At 39.9% G+C, this 18,649-nt stretch overlaps 1 protein-coding gene across 1 annotated transcript in view; it reads right to left on the bottom strand.

Annotated features, from left to right (window-relative positions):
* Window positions 1–1,009: 1,009 nt before the first annotated feature.
* The window catches only part of LOC134005625 (phosphofurin acidic cluster sorting protein 1-like), a 70,975-nt gene continuing 53,335 nt past the window's right edge, over window positions 1,010–18,649 (bottom strand). The window contains exons 8-24 of the mRNA XM_062444553.1: window positions 18,536–18,595; window positions 16,587–16,747; window positions 15,575–15,668; window positions 13,960–14,043; window positions 13,554–13,675; window positions 11,675–11,810; window positions 11,194–11,298; window positions 11,001–11,107; window positions 9,939–10,093; window positions 9,491–9,601; window positions 9,288–9,390; window positions 9,149–9,191; window positions 8,995–9,037; window positions 8,747–8,888; window positions 6,974–7,212; window positions 6,576–6,695; window positions 1,010–6,466 (exon numbers count right to left, since the gene is read on the bottom strand). Coding sequence (XP_062300537.1) covers window positions 6,348–6,466; window positions 6,576–6,695; window positions 6,974–7,212; window positions 8,747–8,888; window positions 8,995–9,037; window positions 9,149–9,191; window positions 9,288–9,390; window positions 9,491–9,601; window positions 9,939–10,093; window positions 11,001–11,107; window positions 11,194–11,298; window positions 11,675–11,810; window positions 13,554–13,675; window positions 13,960–14,043; window positions 15,575–15,668; window positions 16,587–16,747; window positions 18,536–18,595 — 1,944 coding nt within the window. The 3' untranslated portion in view covers window positions 1,010–6,347. The remainder of the gene's footprint in view (window positions 6,467–6,575; window positions 6,696–6,973; window positions 7,213–8,746; window positions 8,889–8,994; window positions 9,038–9,148; window positions 9,192–9,287; window positions 9,391–9,490; window positions 9,602–9,938; window positions 10,094–11,000; window positions 11,108–11,193; window positions 11,299–11,674; window positions 11,811–13,553; window positions 13,676–13,959; window positions 14,044–15,574; window positions 15,669–16,586; window positions 16,748–18,535; window positions 18,596–18,649) is intronic.

Here is an 18,649-nt window from a genome sequence, read left to right as displayed (position 1 = left end):
TTTCAAAACATCAATACATCAGAGAAGACATGGGAAGAAAAGACAAAAAAAAAAAAATCAAATCCCTTCATAGCTGTTCAAAAAACCTTGAAGATTATTAAAGTATTGGATCAAAGATCCCAAGCAGAATATCACTTGATAATATCACTTATCAAAGATGGCCATCCAAGTCAAGTCACGAGTGTTATTTATATAACTCAAATCAGTCTGTACAACATACAACACCCTCTTTAGCCTCAGCTTGCCAAATAATTAAGTAGGTCTTCGTTTTTTTTTTAACATTCCTAAACATAGGAGCAAGAGCATGTTTAAAAGCATGACTTACTCATACTATATATATTGTTAGCTGGTTAATTTGGAAGTGAAACTAGATGAAAGCCTGAACTGACTCTAAGTCTACAAGAAGAGGAACAGGTGAAAGTGAAGGATCTCTCTTCTCTGGTGCTCTTTGTGCTCTGATGTCAGCAGCAGCCCTCATCTAAAGAGGCTGTTTGGGGCAGAAGTGCAGTGAGAGGCCCCTCATGTGCCACTGACCTTTTTCACAAAGACTGTGTGCACTGTTTATTTACACTGTGGCTCTTTACCCCCACCCCCCCTCACAATGAACTTTTACCTACAGAACTATAAATATATTCTATAGGCTATTCCTTTATTAGTGGCACATTTATACTAAAGATATTTCATTTCCAGTGGTATTTTTAAGGTAGCGTTTTCTTCTCCTGCATGATTCGTTAATGGGAATCAAGTCTTTGTGGGAAAATCTTTTAATGGCGATTTTCTATTACAGATTTTAAAGCCTATATGTCTTTCTATATATGTCTACATTTCTTTCTGGCTCTTTATTTCATATTTACCTTTTAGTCATCTTTGCACCCTTGTTTGTTACACACTAAAACGTAAAAAACGTTAAAAAAAAGTATGTAGTTTGCAACTTTGCCACCATTTTTGTTAGTGTAAAGGTTTTAAATGTGCAAAAAACTCCAAAAGCAAAGAGACAGGTATACAAATCAGGAATATTTTTATTTTAAAAAACAAATGAAACAATGAACACTTCCACTTTTCATCTCACATCTGTTTGATTGACAAACGTAATCATGAAAAAGCAGTACTACAAAACATGTCAAATTAAGAAAAAAACAAAACAACAAAAAATAACTAGAATACAATATAACAAGTACTATCTGATATGTACAAGCATTATAGTTTATTATAATTATTGTTATAGGCAAAAGGCAAAAAAGCTGAAGACTGCTGCTGAAGAAACAATGGCATGTGCAAAATACTCTCCACAAGTCCACAAGCTTAGGACGCTCCGCTGTGAGCAGAGCCTCGTCAGGCAGAACTCTACTGCTTTTATAGGCAAATCCCGTTCCCATGAGGACAGATGGCAAATTTACAAGCTGCGGGAGGGGATGAGGGACAATATCTTTTCCCGATTTTTTCAGAAAGCTAAGCTTGTGGAAGCCTGGTGAAGAAGACTCTCTCATCAGAAAGAACATTTTTCTGAGGATGGTGGAGAGAAAAGACACTGCTGATCACTGACAGAGATTATTGATGGACCAAACAGCTCCTAATCTCTAACCACGACTAGTCAAGGACAGAGGAACCATCGGTACACCGTCACAAACACAGGTCCACACAGGTACAGAGGTACAGGTAAAACACACAGGAACAAGTTCAAGACTTACATGTAGAACAACCAGCGTTTTCAAAGAGACTTTAGGAAAACATGTAAAGTGTAAGAATGAGGGAGGGGGCGTTTTTAGTTTTTTTTAGGTGGCAAAGACAAGAAAAAACAGCAAAATGTGGCTGTGATGGAAAAGCATTCAGTTCCTCCGAACATTGAAATGACGACTTTAGAACAAGGATCACTTTGTTGTTAAAGTATTTTAAGATATCAGCACCCAAAAATAAAACCCCACAGGAACACATTACAGCTTTTATCACTCTTTTTTTTTCTCAATACAATCACAATTTCTTCACATTTTTGTTTTGGCATGACTTTCTTCCTGATGCCTCTCTGTCAGTGGAATATCTCCAATTGCAGTTCAAAGCAGGAAACCCAACATTTGACCTCCCTGTGGAGGCTGCAAGCCAAAGAGGCATCAATCAACTTTATTCTGTTATACGATTTAGGACAACTTTAGGCTCACATCATTGCAATAATTAGACTAACAACACTACAAGGCAAAGAGCATTTGAAGTTAGTAAAGGTTGTCTAACAGCAGACACAAGATCATTGACCCCCAACATGGTTCAACTTTACAAGAGTTTCATTTCTATACATTTTGGGAAGGGTTTCCTCATTAAAACACTTAAAAACAGTAACCTTTTATAAAGCATACATTCAAAAAATCTATAAGTTGTCACTGAACACTTCATTCATGGTTAAGATACTTAGATGAGTAACAGGTACCTAAAATAAAGTTTTGAGGTTGCCAGGTTGTGATCCCAGATTTTACCCCCATATACAGCAGTGGGTCTCGACCCCTCGGCTATGGACTGATACTGGGTGTTGGAAAATGTGCTACTGGGCCACAGAGAAAAAAAAAGCGGAATAATTACATAACTTAAATTTTTTACTGATTTCCTTTGCCCACTTAGGAGGTGAAGCAAACTGTGAACACATGGCGAACGTGTTAGCAACCACTCGCTAATTTTCATGTTCGGCAGACATGGAGCAACGTTATCATTCGTATTAACTCGTATTTCTGTCCACCTGATGAATTAAAGTCCAATATTCACTCTTCTTATAGCTCTGTTTTGGTCTCCAATTCTTGGGGAAAACTATCTGGCTGGTTAGCGGCTAAATGCTCCGCTATGTTCACCAGCTAGCCGCTAACTTAGCCCATCTGCTGTTTGGTGTTGGGCGGATGGTGTACAGTGAGCTTTTTGTTTGATAACAGCTGACTCATGTGGCTGAAAATGAGGTTGATGATGCCAATTTAGCTACTTTCCCACAGAATCTGGCAACTTTTATAATCCAATTTTTCAAAAATACTTGATTTTTGTTGTAAAAAAAACAAACTGTTTAAGAGTCTCTTCCACTATCTTTGATATTAAAGGTAGATTTAGATGCATACTGAGGACATAATAGCAGTAATAGCTCACCTAGAAACTTTGTCAGCTGAAAGACGCTAAAAAGCTTCACAGAGATGAGAAGAAATATTGATTAGTGCAGCTTTAAGAACAAGCTGAGGACGTATGTTTAACAAAGAAGTCCTTCATTGAAATTTGAGCTCACAACTTGGCAACACAAACTTTCCATTCATGACTTGAAGCAGCTCAATCCTAACCATCAATCCATTTTTTAAGGATTTATTACCATTAATAAAGTAATTAGTGACAAATTATAAACCCTTTAAAAGTATGGGGTGTTTTAATGGTACCAAAATGTTTGTATTCATTTCTTTACAAAGTCTTACGCTTTAGTTAGCTTCAATAACAGCAAATGATTGTAAATCCACAACAGCAAATGTACTATTTAGTGCAAGTGTCAGTATTTTCCGATTCATTTTGGAATGAAACTTCCTGTTCTAAGGTTGGATTACATGACCTCTAAGTCAAATTACATTACAGTACATTAACACTCATTGATATCCAGGAATAATGAAACCCGGCCAGTCTGTCTGTCTGTCAAGCCCTTATCTGGTTGTCACCAACACAAGTGAAAAGAACTGCAGGTTTTCAAGAGGGTTGTGATCAAGAGGCCCGCTGGCTCGGCTGTTTGTTTTCTGTTGTTTACACAGAAAAGTTGAAGAAAAGTCACCAAGCTCGCTGTCTGTCAACTGTCCATGCAGAGAAAACGACTGCAGTGGAGCCATTTTGAACATTTTCTCTGTTTTAGGCCAAATAACACCAACTGACTAAATTATAGACACATCTTCTCTGATAGTGATTGCGCTTGTGTCTTAAAATCAGTCATTCAATAATTATGTAAGACAGCTCTAAACTAAATTGAATACATTCATTCAAACATCAGGAAGTACTTAAAATGAATCGACACCAACTGAGTGTTTGTTCAGCGGTGCCGGTACGAGCTGTCGGCCAAACAGAGAGCGAACAAACAAGCGAGCCTTCAGGGTGAAACCTGAACCTGTCCAACAGGGGGAAAAATGAGCCGAGTTTTGAGACGTGCTGCTGACATCACAACTGTAACACTGTAATATCGACACAGGAAAATAACTTTCTAATCTATTTCTCAAAAACAAACAAAAATCCTCTAACAGCATTTAAATCAAGACATTGGCATCATTAACACTATTCTCTTTTTTTTAAATCTAAAAACTATTTCGCTAATACTTCACTGGAGGTGAGAGAGTTACGATGTAGGTGACACAAGGTAGAGCTACACACGCCTGGTGAGCTTTGCTTTTTTAATTAAAAAAAACAAAACAGCTTTTAAACAATTACTATAAACCGCTATTGACGTTACATTCTTAGTTTTACACCAAAGTTTAATTTCTATCCATTTCTTTTAATAAAACTGAATTAATTTTGTGATTTTTGTTTGTTTTCATGGTGTTTAGTGGTGGAAAAAACCCCAAAACAAAACATCTGTATTCGCCTTGTGTCAGGCTACAAAGTAAACAAGATGACCACTGTGGCTTTAGCAGCCCTAATCTGATCATCAGTGATATTGATAAAGACCACATCATCAGCACACAGTGCCAACGCACGCACACACGCACACACACTCACACATACACACACACACACACACACATACATACACACATCAATTGCATGCCCTCTGTCACATGGTAGAAAAACTCCTATTTAGTGATTTATTTATTTATTGTTTTTTTTTTTAGGTTTCTGACCACATTACATTTATTTCACCACTTACACGCACACTTGTTACCGGTTACTGTACACTCACTAATCACCTTACGACATCCTAGATAAAGCATGTAGCAGACCTGTGCCAGAATAACTGAAATCAACCCGATTTTTTTTTTTTTTTCCTGATAGAATAAATGTTATTAAGGACTCCCAAAAGAAATGGGAATGCTTAATGAATATAAGGAGAAAGCTGCCCGTTCGATGCCAATAAGGGAATGATATTTAGAGGGCAGCTGACCAACATTGTGCTTTATTGCGGGTGTTTAACTCCCCATTCTAGCGGTTTAGATTCTCACAAAGAAGCAGGGCTTAACGCAGGAAGAAACACGCTTCCCCCTCCCCATCCTATTCCCATCAACGCTGCCGAGTTTTTGGATGGTTTAAATAAGCATGTTATTGTTTCAGCCTCCTGATGCATATCTGGTTGGCTCTGCTGTCAAAGACTGTTAATCATTTTTTACCGGCTGCAAACACCCAGATGGTCCAAGTGTATTCATAAGTGCATAACGAATAAGAAGATAAAGAATAAACTGCACGTTACAGCAGTTCCTGCCCTGAAATCGTAACCTAACCCAAGAATAAAACGTTAACTACGCATCACAAAACAGTATTAAAGGGAAGGCTTCACTATTTTTCACTGGAGTACAATTTTTTTAAAAAGACACTTCCCCTTTAAATATTCTTTTTTGTTGTTTTTGAAAGAAAGTTTGGCATTAGACATCCAAATGACTTATTACGGTAGAGAAAAAAGATTTAAAATTGTTAAATGGAAGCCCTTGAAATAAAATAAAACTAATGGGTCTGCTTTGAAGGGCCGATCAGTATTACTGATGTCGGACATGTGGAGGAAAAACTCGTTACATGCCAGCTTTTTATTCATTTGACTGAATTTTGTGATCAGAGGAGACTTTTCTTCGTGTTTTCACTGGCTCATGCAAACACTGAAGCCCTGTTGTATTTCTGTCTGTTATGTGTTACTGTTTCCGGCACATGAGTGGTGTTTATCTGTTAGTTTTCGGAGCATGCACGTGTGGATCGGGGGACTCGAGGTGAGCGGGAACATCAAAAGGGGTCAAAAGTTGAGGGTCGGACATTAGGGCTTGAAATCGATGAGTTGTTGCATGCTGTTGCATTCCATAAAACGGAAACGTAAATGGCAGTTAGCTAATAAACTTGTGCTGTAAGCCCCTTATGAACACACACATACACACACACGCATACTGTACATTCACGTGTGCATGCACACTCGCCACACACACACACACACACACACACACACACCAAAAGGGGCATTAAAGTGACTAGTAACAGCGCTGTAACCCCAACACCACACTCCTCCTCTCCCTCCCTAAAGAGAAATAAGACGACTATAGCGGAAATGAAATTAAGGAAAGAATGTAGTCCAGCCACTCGACGTCTTCTCCAGGCGGGGGTCTGTGCGCAAAGGATCGAGGAGAGTCAAAGGTCAAGTCGGGGTCAGAGGAGTCGGCAGGCGGTCACCCCTAAGAGAGGGGCTTGCTGTAGCCGAAAAGTCCGACAGGTAGGTATTTGACGTGAGTGGGCCACTGAGCGGCCAGCTGGAAGAACTTCACTTCGTTCCACTCGACGCCGTCTATGGACACTAAAAGGGAAACACAGAGGAGAAACCAAAACTCAGTTGTGAGATGATAAAACTGAGCGTGACCAGATTTGAGCGACGGTGTATCGAACACAAGTGGAGGAGACTTTACCTTTCAGGATGGTCTGCTGCTGCTTGGCAGAGCAGATGAGTCGGCTGATGCCTTCAATGACCTGGCTCTTAGAGTCTACATCCTTCTCCTTTGGCTTCTTTCCCAGGAAGATGGTGGGAACTGAAAAGAGAAACAAATGTCACAAGGACTGTATGTGTGGTTTTAAGACCAGATAATTGGGGGCGGCTTGTCCAATTGGGGACAAAAGCCACATAAGTAAGGGTAAGGTAAATCTCCAGGAATTGAATGAAAGTCTATGTAATTGCCCTTACAAAAATTTGAACAATGTTTTAATAGTATATTTACATCTAACTCACATTTAAAGTTTAAGAATATGTCTGCAATATGATTCATTCTGTACATAAAGTCCTCAATAATCCCTTAAAACGTCCTCTCACCTTTCTTGTTCTTCTCCTTGGTAACCACGGTCATTTCCATGGTGCTGACCTGGGCCTGTGGGTCGTTGCTGCCCCCACCTGGTAGCCTGCTGACCTGCAGCGAGCGGAAGGCGCTCTTCAGCGTGTTCTTGCAGCCCGTGTCGCGACGGTCGCCCTCCCTCCGCTTCTCAGCCAGCGAGGCCAGCCAGTAATCGACCTGCAGGCCGATGGCGTCCACACCGTGAGACATGCTGGGGCTCCTGTGGACATAAAGCGTCAATGAAAATATATTCACAACGTCCCCGGAGATTGAAAAAGATTTTCTACAGTCTCAGGTCTCAGTAGAAAAACATCCAGAGGAAACAAACCCTCCTTTTAAACCTTAATTTACCCAGAGAAGTTCTGCTGAGTGGGTCAAACTCTGCTTCACACTCACACTTCTTCTTCTGTCTCTGCGGCATTTTAACATGACACAAGTCACTTCAATTCAATACTGCGGCAAAAGATTCACACGCGCACAGATGTTTGTACATTATGTTCAACACACGCACTGAATGTATTCTACAGAGGCTGAAATAAGATGAGATTAGATCAGACACAGCTGCAGTCTGTCTGACTCTTTAGAGGAACTGCAGCAGACAGAGCGAAAATCAAACAGATGAAAGCACGGCTGAAATATCAAAGAGTTGTTCGCTTCTTGGAACTGGATCCCAGTTAAAGCTAAACTGGTTTACAAAACTGGTGCAAGAAGCAGAATCTGCTACTGTTTGATTATAGAACAAACACACACGGTTAAAAAGCATTATGACCTGTAACATCTCAGTATTGACAGTAACATCAACATACTGGTATTGTGTGTTGACAGTTAACATATTATACTGTCACAAGAAAAAACTGAACATAGAAAGAAAAGACGCGGAAGATCAAACAGGGATACAGTGAAAAGAGCTGATATGCGAAGTTTATATAGGTTTATAGTAATATAAAAAACTATATCAGCATTATTAATAATCTTATTTATAGAGCACTTTACAAAAAACACTTTACTAATAAAGATCAATAAATTTTATGACAAAACAGATAAAATAAATGTCAGTAATGTAAGTTAAAAGAAAATAAACTTGACAAGAAATAAACAATGAACAATTAAAAGTAGATTTAAACCAAGAAGGGTTTTATTTTAGATAAAAGCACTGATAGCTTATATTTAATAGCTTTACTAAACTACATCTACTTCTCACTGCACAACTTCCCACTGACAGCTTTATTTGATTGTAAAGCACCTTTGTTGTTTTTAAATATGCTCTATAAATAAATTGACATATTTGACTATTTAGCAAGTCACAATTTTAAACGCAAAACATACAATATAATGAATAAACTGTAGATTTTTCTAACCAACATTATGTGCAGCCGTTAAACCACCTGGTCCACCTCCAACATGAAAATATACATAAGCTCATTTTTAACTTTATATGCAGAAATAGATGATTATTTAAAATCTAACTTTTCTACTTAAAACATTTCCTGGATAAAGTTTTAAAGGGGTTGATGGGGTGTGTTCAAAGTGTGATATGCATTTGGGATTTGATGATTTTAACTTGAGTCAGTTTTCCACTAATGAGAAGAGGATGTGTGAGGATGAGGAGAAATGGGTGAACCACTGAGGAAATGATAAAAAAAAGAGAGGAGCGAGGACAGGAGGAAAGAGAAAAAAAGAAGAGAAAAAGAGGATAAAATTAGACAACAGAGAGAGAGAAGAGAGGAGAAACAAAACTGCTGGTCAGTCTTTACCCTTGCACTGTGAGAACACTGCCCATGGAAGGGGAGGAAGGGGGCGTGGCCGCCTCTTTGATCATCCCTGTGGGGGAGCCGTGGGAGGGGGGAGATGTGGAGGGGACGGCCAAACTCACCGCCACGCCCTCCTCTGTATCTCCTTGACAACCACGAAAAGGAAACAGTGTCATCACATTGTTGATATCAGATCAAATTTTGAATTTTTACTTTTGTGCTGAGTGTGTGAAAAATGTTCAAACGTTTACCTGTCGGAGAGGGACCAGACTCGATCAGACCAACCTTCACTACCTGGAAAACAAGTGCAGATGTCAGCAAAATATCACAATAATCCGTTTTAAAACCACTAATTTTTTTGAGAACTGCACTGCGATACTGTGCAAAATGGAGTACAAATCTTACCCCAATAAAAGGAATAAACTTCTGATAGGAGTCTTCATCTCGCCTGGAGAGAAAGCGAAATAAATGAGTGACGCTGTGGGTTTTCTTAAAGCTGTTTTATGAGATGTTTTAGCTCGTGTTTGTTAGCGTCTGTACTCACGTCTTGTGTTTGCACGTGAGCATGGCCTCGGCGATCGGGAGCTGGTGAGTGACTGTGGAGCCGCTGATGTACTGGGAGATTCTTCCCGCCACATCTAACTGGTCTGGAGACGACAGAGAAGGAGTAAAATCACTCTTCAGTACTGATTAAAATGACAGAGGTGAACACAGGTTGCTTGTATGTATCTGTATGATTGTTGCTACCTGTCTGCGGCGGCTCAGACCGGCTGAACACGTCTCTCCACGCCATGTCCAGGAAGTTGGAGCTATAGCGGTTGTCGAGGGCACCGAGATGCTTGGCAACTGGATGAGAGCCTGAAGGAGAAAGCAGGAAAAAGGTTAAGGGAAGGATAGGATGGATGGATTTGGATTTAGCACGAAAAAAGAAAAGAAAGCATCCCTCATGAATACTGAAATCAGCTTTTCATGAGCTACAGTTGTAGCACTACTGAGACGCAGTGATAAGATGAAATATTTGCCAAAATCCACTCAGCGGGCGCACAAGTGACTGTGTGTAATAGACGTCTGAATACATGAATGGACCGAGTCGCTCCCCTGATGGTTCCCCTAAAAATAATAAAGCCTTGCCGCAGCTTGAGCCTGTAGGAGCTTCTTAATCACCATGGAAACACCAGCTGACTCTTACTCTTACCCAGAGGCACCACCAGGAAGCGCATGTGGTTGAGCCAGTCGGACGTCTTGTTGGCGAGCTGAGTGACGAAGAACTGCAGGATGGCTCCGAGGTAACTCTGGCTGCCCACCGCCGCCACCTTCACGGCTCTGGGCATGGACGAGTTACAGTTACAGCTACAGGGACGGGGAGAGAGAGAGACAGAGAGGTGTCAGTGGTGTGTGGATGAGGAAACATTAGATCAGCCACAGACTGATCTCATCATCCACCAAAACCTTTGAAATTTGAAAAACACGTCAAGGACAAGAACAAGAACCGTAAGCAGTCGAGAGAAGAAAACAACAACAAGAGTTAAAAGCCACGGTAACGCCTCTGTCAGGCTGTTTGTGAAATACTAACATAATCACAAAGACATTTACATTTTGTCATTTGCCAAATGCTTTTATCCAAAGCAACTTACAAGTGAGGGAAGACAATCGAGCGTTAGAGAGACAGAGACTCAGAAAGAGTGGTGGTACAAAAAGTAGGTTACCAGCTATAAAAAGTCAGAAACTTGGAAGTAAACAAGTGTATAATAAATACCATAAAAGCCTAGAAAGTAGCGCAATAATCAACAAAGTGCTGAAAGGTTAAAGGGGAAGTGAGGTGTTCACGGAAGAGCTGAGTTAGCTGATGTTTAGGTGTAACGGTAAGGCCTAATGTTTACCTGTTCACCTCATAAGTTTAGTTTGTTAGCTGGCTAACATTAGCTAATTAGCGCTAAACATAAAGTACAGATGAGGATGGTGGGAATGTCTAAACCTCAATTTGACCTCTTGACATTGTTTGTTTTGTCCAGCTAATAATTCAAAATGCTAAATATATTATGTCTTTGATTATATAAAGCAGAGAAAAGCAGAAAATTCTCATATTTTGAGAAGGCGAAAAATAATAGTTCAAACAGAGGGACGGAAAACAGAAACATGAAACTTAAAGCAGGAAAAAAAAAAGAGTAAAAAGATGAGCCATGCTGCACACAAATGGATGTAATAACTCGGAATGTGTGTGTGTGGAGGAATGTTAGCTTTTCAGAAAAATACTCACAATTTCTGGATGCGGGTGAGCACAGCGGACAGCACCGCCTGGATTTCAGCTGGCGAACACGTGCAGACCACCGGGTGTCTCTGCACCTGGAGCTGCTCAGCGACGTACTGCAACACGACATGAAAATCAGTCGAGACGCACGATAAAAAAAAAAACAGACGAATGTTAAATTGCTTTATACACAAAGCCTCACCTGTCCCTGCCAGTCGGTGCAGTTGACCAATATCAGGCTCTCTGGGAGGGCAGAGTCCGACAACAAGATCTGGTTCAGCTGGTCGTACACCACCTTCCTCAAAACCTACACACACACACACACACACAGACAAACACACATGCTGAGTCTACAATCCCCCCGACAGCGACACATTTACTTTTCAGATGACTCATCGGGACATACATAATTCATTTCTCAGCCCCAGGCGAGTCATAGATTATCAGGAAGTGTGTGTGTTCTCTACTTTGGGAAAAAAACACACAAAGGGAGTGGGGATAGGAAGGCGGAGAACAAAGGCAGCTTGTTTTTTCTTAAATCCCTCTGTGGGAATACTGCAACATGCTGATTTATTTCTGAAGGCTGAGTTAAAAGGATGCTATAGTTTATGATAACTACAAGATCCTGGAAAGAAAGAATGAAAGTCCATCCATTAAAATGCTAACGTGTTTCTGTCTCGTACCGGTGTGCTGTGTCCCAGCTCCGGGGATCTCTCAGAGTCTGAGCTGTTGGTCCGTTCGCTCAGAGGTTTGGACAGCTGTCTCTCCTTCATGGGAGTGCTGTTGCGTTTCTGTCTTGGGGTGTGAGTGCCATCCAGTCTTGGGTAAAAAAAAATAGGACATCATGGTTAAAACATACTCAGTGTGACTTTTGCTGAACAGCGGCCTCTGTGGCCAAACGCCACTACACAACAGCTACACATTGAAGTTCTCTGCATTTTGAAATATCCTCTTAGGGATGCTTTTACTAGGGGAAAGTAGAAGCTGTAACCACAATCACAACCTATTTACACACCCAGCAGATACAGACCAGCATTAGCATTCGTTCAGTCTTGTTTCTGGTATTCACTCTCGTTTTAGCTCTGTTTAGGTCCCCACCAACTTCTGAGGGAAATATGTGGCTTCTTACCTGTTAAATGTTCTGCTAAGTTCACAAGCTGGTTGCTAACTTTGTCTGTCTACTGTTTGGTGCTGGTCAGGTAGTCTACAGTGGTTTTATCAGAGTTATGTCGCTAACAACAGCTGCCTGTTGCGGCTGGAAACACGGCTGATGTAGTCGTGGGCTGTAAAACCAAAACAATGAGCTAAAAGATGCTAAAACAATCCTTAGTGAACATGAATTAGTGCAGCTTTAAGGACATCATCAACTTATTGATGTACTGCTGAATTGTTTATCTGTGACATGCTACAAAGAAGCCAAAGAGTAGCAAAAGTACAGTCGACTGAACATCTAAGTTACGTCTATCTAAAGTTTGCTAACACTAGCGGCTATAAGCTACTAGCTGTAACCCATTGACTGTATATAAATATGGACGGTGTCTCCACTTCCTACCGCTACGTAAAAGTGAAACCAAAATATCTCCTTTCTGGGAGCTGCAGCAACCATCTTTGGGAGAAATGTATTTGATGTGTACTTTGATTTTTTTAGTTTGTTTCATGTCCAACCTGCTAGCATGGAGGGGGCGGGACTTATGACCTTTACTGCAGCCAGCCAGCAGGGGGCGATCAAAATGTTTTGGCTTCACTTTTTGGGAGCTGTCATGACATTCATCTTTATATACAGTCAATGTTTGTACCAGACCAAGTCACCACTGATGTGTGTGGTTCAGTGAGGTTTGCTGTGTCGCACCTGCAGTGATGGAAAGTACATTTATTCAAGTCCTGAAATTTAGCACAGTTTTGAGGTATTTTAGTCTACCTCAGTATTTCCAATTTATTCTTATATTCCACTCCACTTCGGCGGAAAATACTGTCCTTTTTACTGCACTGTATTTATTTTCACTTTTCAGATCAATATTTTACATTTTAAGACAACAAAACAAAGTCAAAGAGTGGTAAATACATTTTACAGGCACTGTATGTATATATTGTATATATGTATATACTGTATATCTGTATGAAGTATACAGTACCAGTTAAAAGTTTGGACACACTTTCTTATTCAGGTGAATGAAAAAGGTGCATCCAACATTTGACTGGTACTGTAAGTAATAAATCCAATAGTGTAGTTTTACTTTTAATACTTAATACTACATATACGTTTTAATGCAGGACTTGTAATGGAGCATTTTTTTGCTGTGGTTTTGCTACTTTTACTGATCTCAGTACTTTTTCCACCACTGTGCACCTGTAACCACACTCAGCAGTGATGTCACCAGGTCATGAAGTACACCTGTACATCACCTGTCAGCAAAAAGACTGTCAGTGGATGGTTGAGCTGAAAAACGACGACAGTAAGAGCTCGGCCCCCAAGATTTACGCCTGAATAAATAAAAAAAACAAAACACATGAATTAATGAATAACTAAATTAAAATATCTCCTCTATTGGAGTAATTTGTTACCTTGGTGACGGCATGGTTTGGGTTTCGCTTCTGCTGCTCTTCATGGGCGTACGGGGTTTCTCTGGCACTGACACTGTGATGCAGGGGCCCACCTCGGCAAACAGCTCCTGATCTGTTAACTCCTACACACACACATACACACACACACACACACAGTCACAAAGACAGACTGTCAGTGTCAAAGAAAGGGGATACAGACAATCCTAAAGCCATCTCTCCTGACACCTCATCACTTTTTGTTTCTCCCTTTCTTCTGGTCTCTCCTCTCTCTCTCTCAATCTGTCTCACTTACGGCAGTGATTCCCCCTCGGAGTGACATTAACAAAGATCCTGACGCACCATTAATTCTCTCTCCTTCACACAGACACACACACAAACACACACACACTCATTAGAAGAGTCGTACCAGTGTGTCGGTTTCAGACAGGGCCTCCTCCAGGTTGCGGCTGCGGGAGGGTTTCATCTTCTCTATAGGAGGCTGCTCCCCCTGCTGGGAAGATGAGGGAGCAACAGTCAGTCTACACGCTTAACGAGACTCGATATTCAGTAAGTAAAAAGGAGCAGAAGTCATTATGCAGCCACAGCACTCAGCTTAAGGCGACGAAACATCATAACCAATCTTAAGTAACAGCAGTGATGTACAGAAGAAATTATTTTTCTCCAGTTCTTCAGGCATTTCATTTCACTTCACACTAATACATTGGATTAAAACTATTTCTTATAATGAAAGTAGACTTTTCCTTTTACAAACAGCACCAAAGGCTCATCTCAGCCTACTAAGAAAGGAGGAACTGCAGTTCATGGCATTTGAATGCAGCGTCAAGTAAAAAGCCATTGAGTTCAGTGAGATCAGGAGCACTATTTATTGATCTCATAGCGACTGTCAAAGAGCTATTGGTTTTCTGCTCCATTAAAGAAACATTAGTCTAAAACATTTCTGAAATGTTATAGTTGCCAATGCTTCCCTGCTGGGGCGACTTTTATGAGCTTTAGATTCAGTATATTTACCACATCAATGTGGAGTCATTGTTGTTTTCAAGCTTGCGCTGCAGCTGTTTTAATACAGTTTTATTACTTTATTATCTTGCTGCGTGTGCCAGTGTGAGGCACTTTACTAACTTACTATTCGGTTAATGTTTCATGATCGCATTTTATTGTGACAACACTGGTTAGGGATGATAATAAAAAGATTAATAATGTGCAGAATGGGGTGGAAACAACAACTATGATGCATAAAGTGTTTTTAATTCAAATAAAAAGTAGAAAATACGCAAAAACAACTAAATTATAGAAGCTAAGGAGAAAATATGTTCGCTAAAAACAATACAGATGCAATTTCTAACTAATTCAGCTAAGGACTGCTTTGGTTTCTAAGACACAAATTCCCAACGTTTTGGGTTTCTTATTCATTAGAAATAAGGCTCCATCTCAGGTTACATTCAGTATGTCTCCAGGTGAAGAGGTGGTTTGATCAGTTCAGCTAAAGAGTGATATTCTTTCTCATATTTAAATACTAATAAGAGCCCTAGAGATGTTTATTATCTATTAATTCATAAGCTACAATGTAATTTGAACTGTGGAGAACAGTGTTTTGCTTCCATGTATGCTGACACGTTGTGACAGAAAAAAGAGCATTTGAGGAATCTGTGATGAATAATGCTTACAGCTGATAATGCTGACTGCAGCAATGAAAGTCTTAACAAACACTTATATTGAGAAATAATTCATTTTCTAGAAAAATTCTTCAGGGGTTTAAGAGCTTAAAGCTAACAATCGACACGAGCTGCAGACTTCTATGTGGTCACAGGTGTGCATTGCACCTGCAACTCATGTTAGTGCAGAGTCTTAAATAACATCTGGTTGTAAAGTTAGACGCCCTTTGGGAACAGTAAACATTAACTGTCAGCTCCCGGTGAGATGGAGGTGGGGGGGAAAGAAAAGGTTTTCCAGAGTGTCACATGAGTGATATTTCTGCTGATGCTGCGGCTGCGGCTTCTTCCTCGTGCGTCTGAGTTACTCACAGGACTGAAAGTGTCTCGGCCCAAACTGCCTTTGCTGTTCAGACTTCCGATCTCCGTCTGGGAGCTGGACTGGGACATTCCCTCAAAGAACGGCCTGAACACACAAAGACAGAAACAGAAGATTAAATGGTGTTGTCAATGTATTTCTATCATTGGCTTCCAAAGTGATAATAACAGTAATGAAAGTGACTGCATAAGAAAATCTGGACAGAGCAGCTCATCATTAACTTATGAGTCACACAGTCACACTTATTTATATACTGGTTTCAAAGTACAACCTTACAACCAGTTATAAAAGCTGTTGTAAACTATCACTTTTAAAGTTATGACAGTCATAAATCAGCCAAAGCTTAGTCTTTTGACTGATTTCACTGTTGTTTTTGGACTTTTATTCAAATATAAATACAATCCTCAGCTCCCATGAAAACACTTAAATGCCCTAAAAAACAGGAGAAAACATTACTTTTCTTTATCCACCTTTATGCCATCCTATAAATCTGCCTTTCTCTAAATGACTTACAACATCTTGGATTATACATTAGATCAACCTCTAACCGACCCATTTCAGCAGGAAATATTTGACATTTAGAAAGTAATGATATCATCTCTGGGAGCTTTGAGTTTGAGTCAAACAGATTATCGCTTGTAAATTAGGACAGTGTGTGAATTGTATTAATTTTATATGTGCTGGTTCAAAGTAATTATTGGGACTGATATTTTCTCTTTCTTTACAGACTCTGAGGTTTTGAATCACATTCCTTATAAATTCAGTAAATAAATATTTTATATATAAAATAAATTCAAAAGTAATTTGATTTAATTCTGGCTTGTGTAAAGCTTTTAAATGTATGGCTGCAATGCACGGTTTTCACCAACAGAGGGGGCTCTGAATTGTCAAAGCAGAAAGTGTCTGCCCTTATCACTGTTGCATGTATGTATAAGAGAAGGAGTCCACCTGTGTTGCCCTGCAGTCTGTGTGGTGTGTGGTAGGTGTGAGTGCTGTGCTTGTTACCTTAGCTTCGGTTTGGGCGTGCTGAGGATGCTGTCGGTCTCTTCCATCTCCGGACCACTATCGCTGGGATTGTACATCTCCAGACTGTCATAGAGCTCATCCAGGTCCTCTTCCACCTCCTGGATCTGCTCTCTGGACACGTGCTCCAGGCCAAAGCCCACCTGAACGAGACACAGTAGTGACCAACAGACTTAAACACACACACACACACACACACACACAGAGAAATGCGGACGCTGCTTGTTCACACATAAACGTTTTTTTTTTTCAAGTGTCAGAAATTCACTTCTGTGCTTTAACTGAACAGCATGAATCAAATACAAGGGATACCCCAACAGTGATACTAAACACAGCTCACTGTCAGTTTTTCCTGCTGACATCAAAATGTACCCACAAAGCTTTGCAAGTGTGAGATTTCACAGACGGCGGGCTGTTAAAGCGAAAAAAAAAGTGAGATGTTTACATGCCTCTCTGATGGGATTCTCATTACCAGAGTACACTTTTAACTGAGATACTGCACTTAGACACATGTGTTTAAAATAGGATGTGTGTATATAGAGATGAGTGATAGTAATAACACTAAGGATGTGTGGAGCTGACTGGGAGTGTGTAATATAATATCATCACACATTACATTCATACGCTGTCATTCCTCTTTGTATAAAAGGTTTGTATAAATCTGCATTATATTGTAATGAGAAAGCTGCATTGTTCCAGTTCTCTATCAGCAATGTTTAATGTGAATTGGTTGCATTAGTCTGTTTAATATGGTTCAGCATATTGGATTGGTGTAATATTAAGTAATGCCAATAAAGGGAACATAAGAGTTGTAACAGTAATTATAATATATGTATTTATAAAGTGGAAATTAATAGAAATGTGTCCATTCAAAGCATGGCAGATGTGGTGAATTTTAAGGTGAATTGCTACATGATAATATTAGTTTTTGTTAAATTTGACTTTCTTTTAATCTCTAACAGGCTCGGCACCATGTGACACTATTACATATATATCGTTTGTGATGAAATCTGGGAACATGTCTGCTCCAAACCTAAACACTATAAATGAGTGCATCTGAAATATCAGTAATAAACGCTCACTCTGCAGGAAAACTGTGTGCACACACCTACAGTAAATACAGCAGATCAAAGTTGACCCTGGAGGTCGTCTGTGAACTGTAACAGATGTTTAACATCAATAATTCTACTGTTCAACTTCATTTAAATACATTTGGCTAACCCCGAGGTTTGTTTACAACCTGTATCAGACTTCTTATTGTTTATTTGGTTTTATAACAGATAGAGCTAAAGCCCAAAATAAGGAAATAACACCCTGATTGTAAGAACAGGAACTAGTGGAAATAGTAATAACAGTAATCATAATAGCAGCATTCCTCCGAGCATGATAATAGCGGTACAAGCGGTAGTTTAGATGGTATAATGATGAATCGTGATGGAAAACGGTGGTGTAAAGTTCACAGAGAAGAAATGCGGCCACACAAACACCAAGTTGTCACAAAATCACACTCCGACGAAGAGAAACGCACACACACCTACACACAAACACACTCAGATGCAGACGTGTGAGCGGTGAAAGAATAAACACACACATCTCGGTTGATAAAAATCACTCCACATAAACACATTAAACATTTCTGTTCTATTTTAATCTACACTGGGGATTTTGTTTATTTTTTTTATTTTATTTTAGTCATCCACCGAATCTAAGTTGTTCTGCCACATCTCTCCCACACACACACACTGCGCTCCGTCTTCAGAGCTTCACTGAAATACATGTTGACTTTCGGGAAGAAAAAGGGAGAAAAAAAGAAGGAGAAAAAAAACACCTCTGAAGCAGATATACACTTTGAACCTGGCACCTGAAGTGAAAGTGAGGACGCTGTAGGTGATGTGAGTGATGTGAGGAAAGGGAGAGAAAACAGCACCTACCTCATCAGTGACTTTAAACCTTTTCAGCAAGGCGACAAACTTCTGCTTGATGTTGGGTTGCTGCGGAGAAAGAAAATGAAAGAAAAAAAACATGAGACACTCAGTGTGTGTGTG

This window comes from Scomber scombrus, chromosome 23, assembly GCF_963691925.1.
Source record: "Scomber scombrus chromosome 23, fScoSco1.1, whole genome shotgun sequence".
In the NCBI taxonomy this organism is placed as follows: domain Eukaryota; kingdom Metazoa; phylum Chordata; class Actinopteri; order Scombriformes; family Scombridae; genus Scomber; species Scomber scombrus.
Note: the sequence above shows the minus strand (reverse complement) of the source record. Positions and strands in the feature narration are given on the sequence as shown.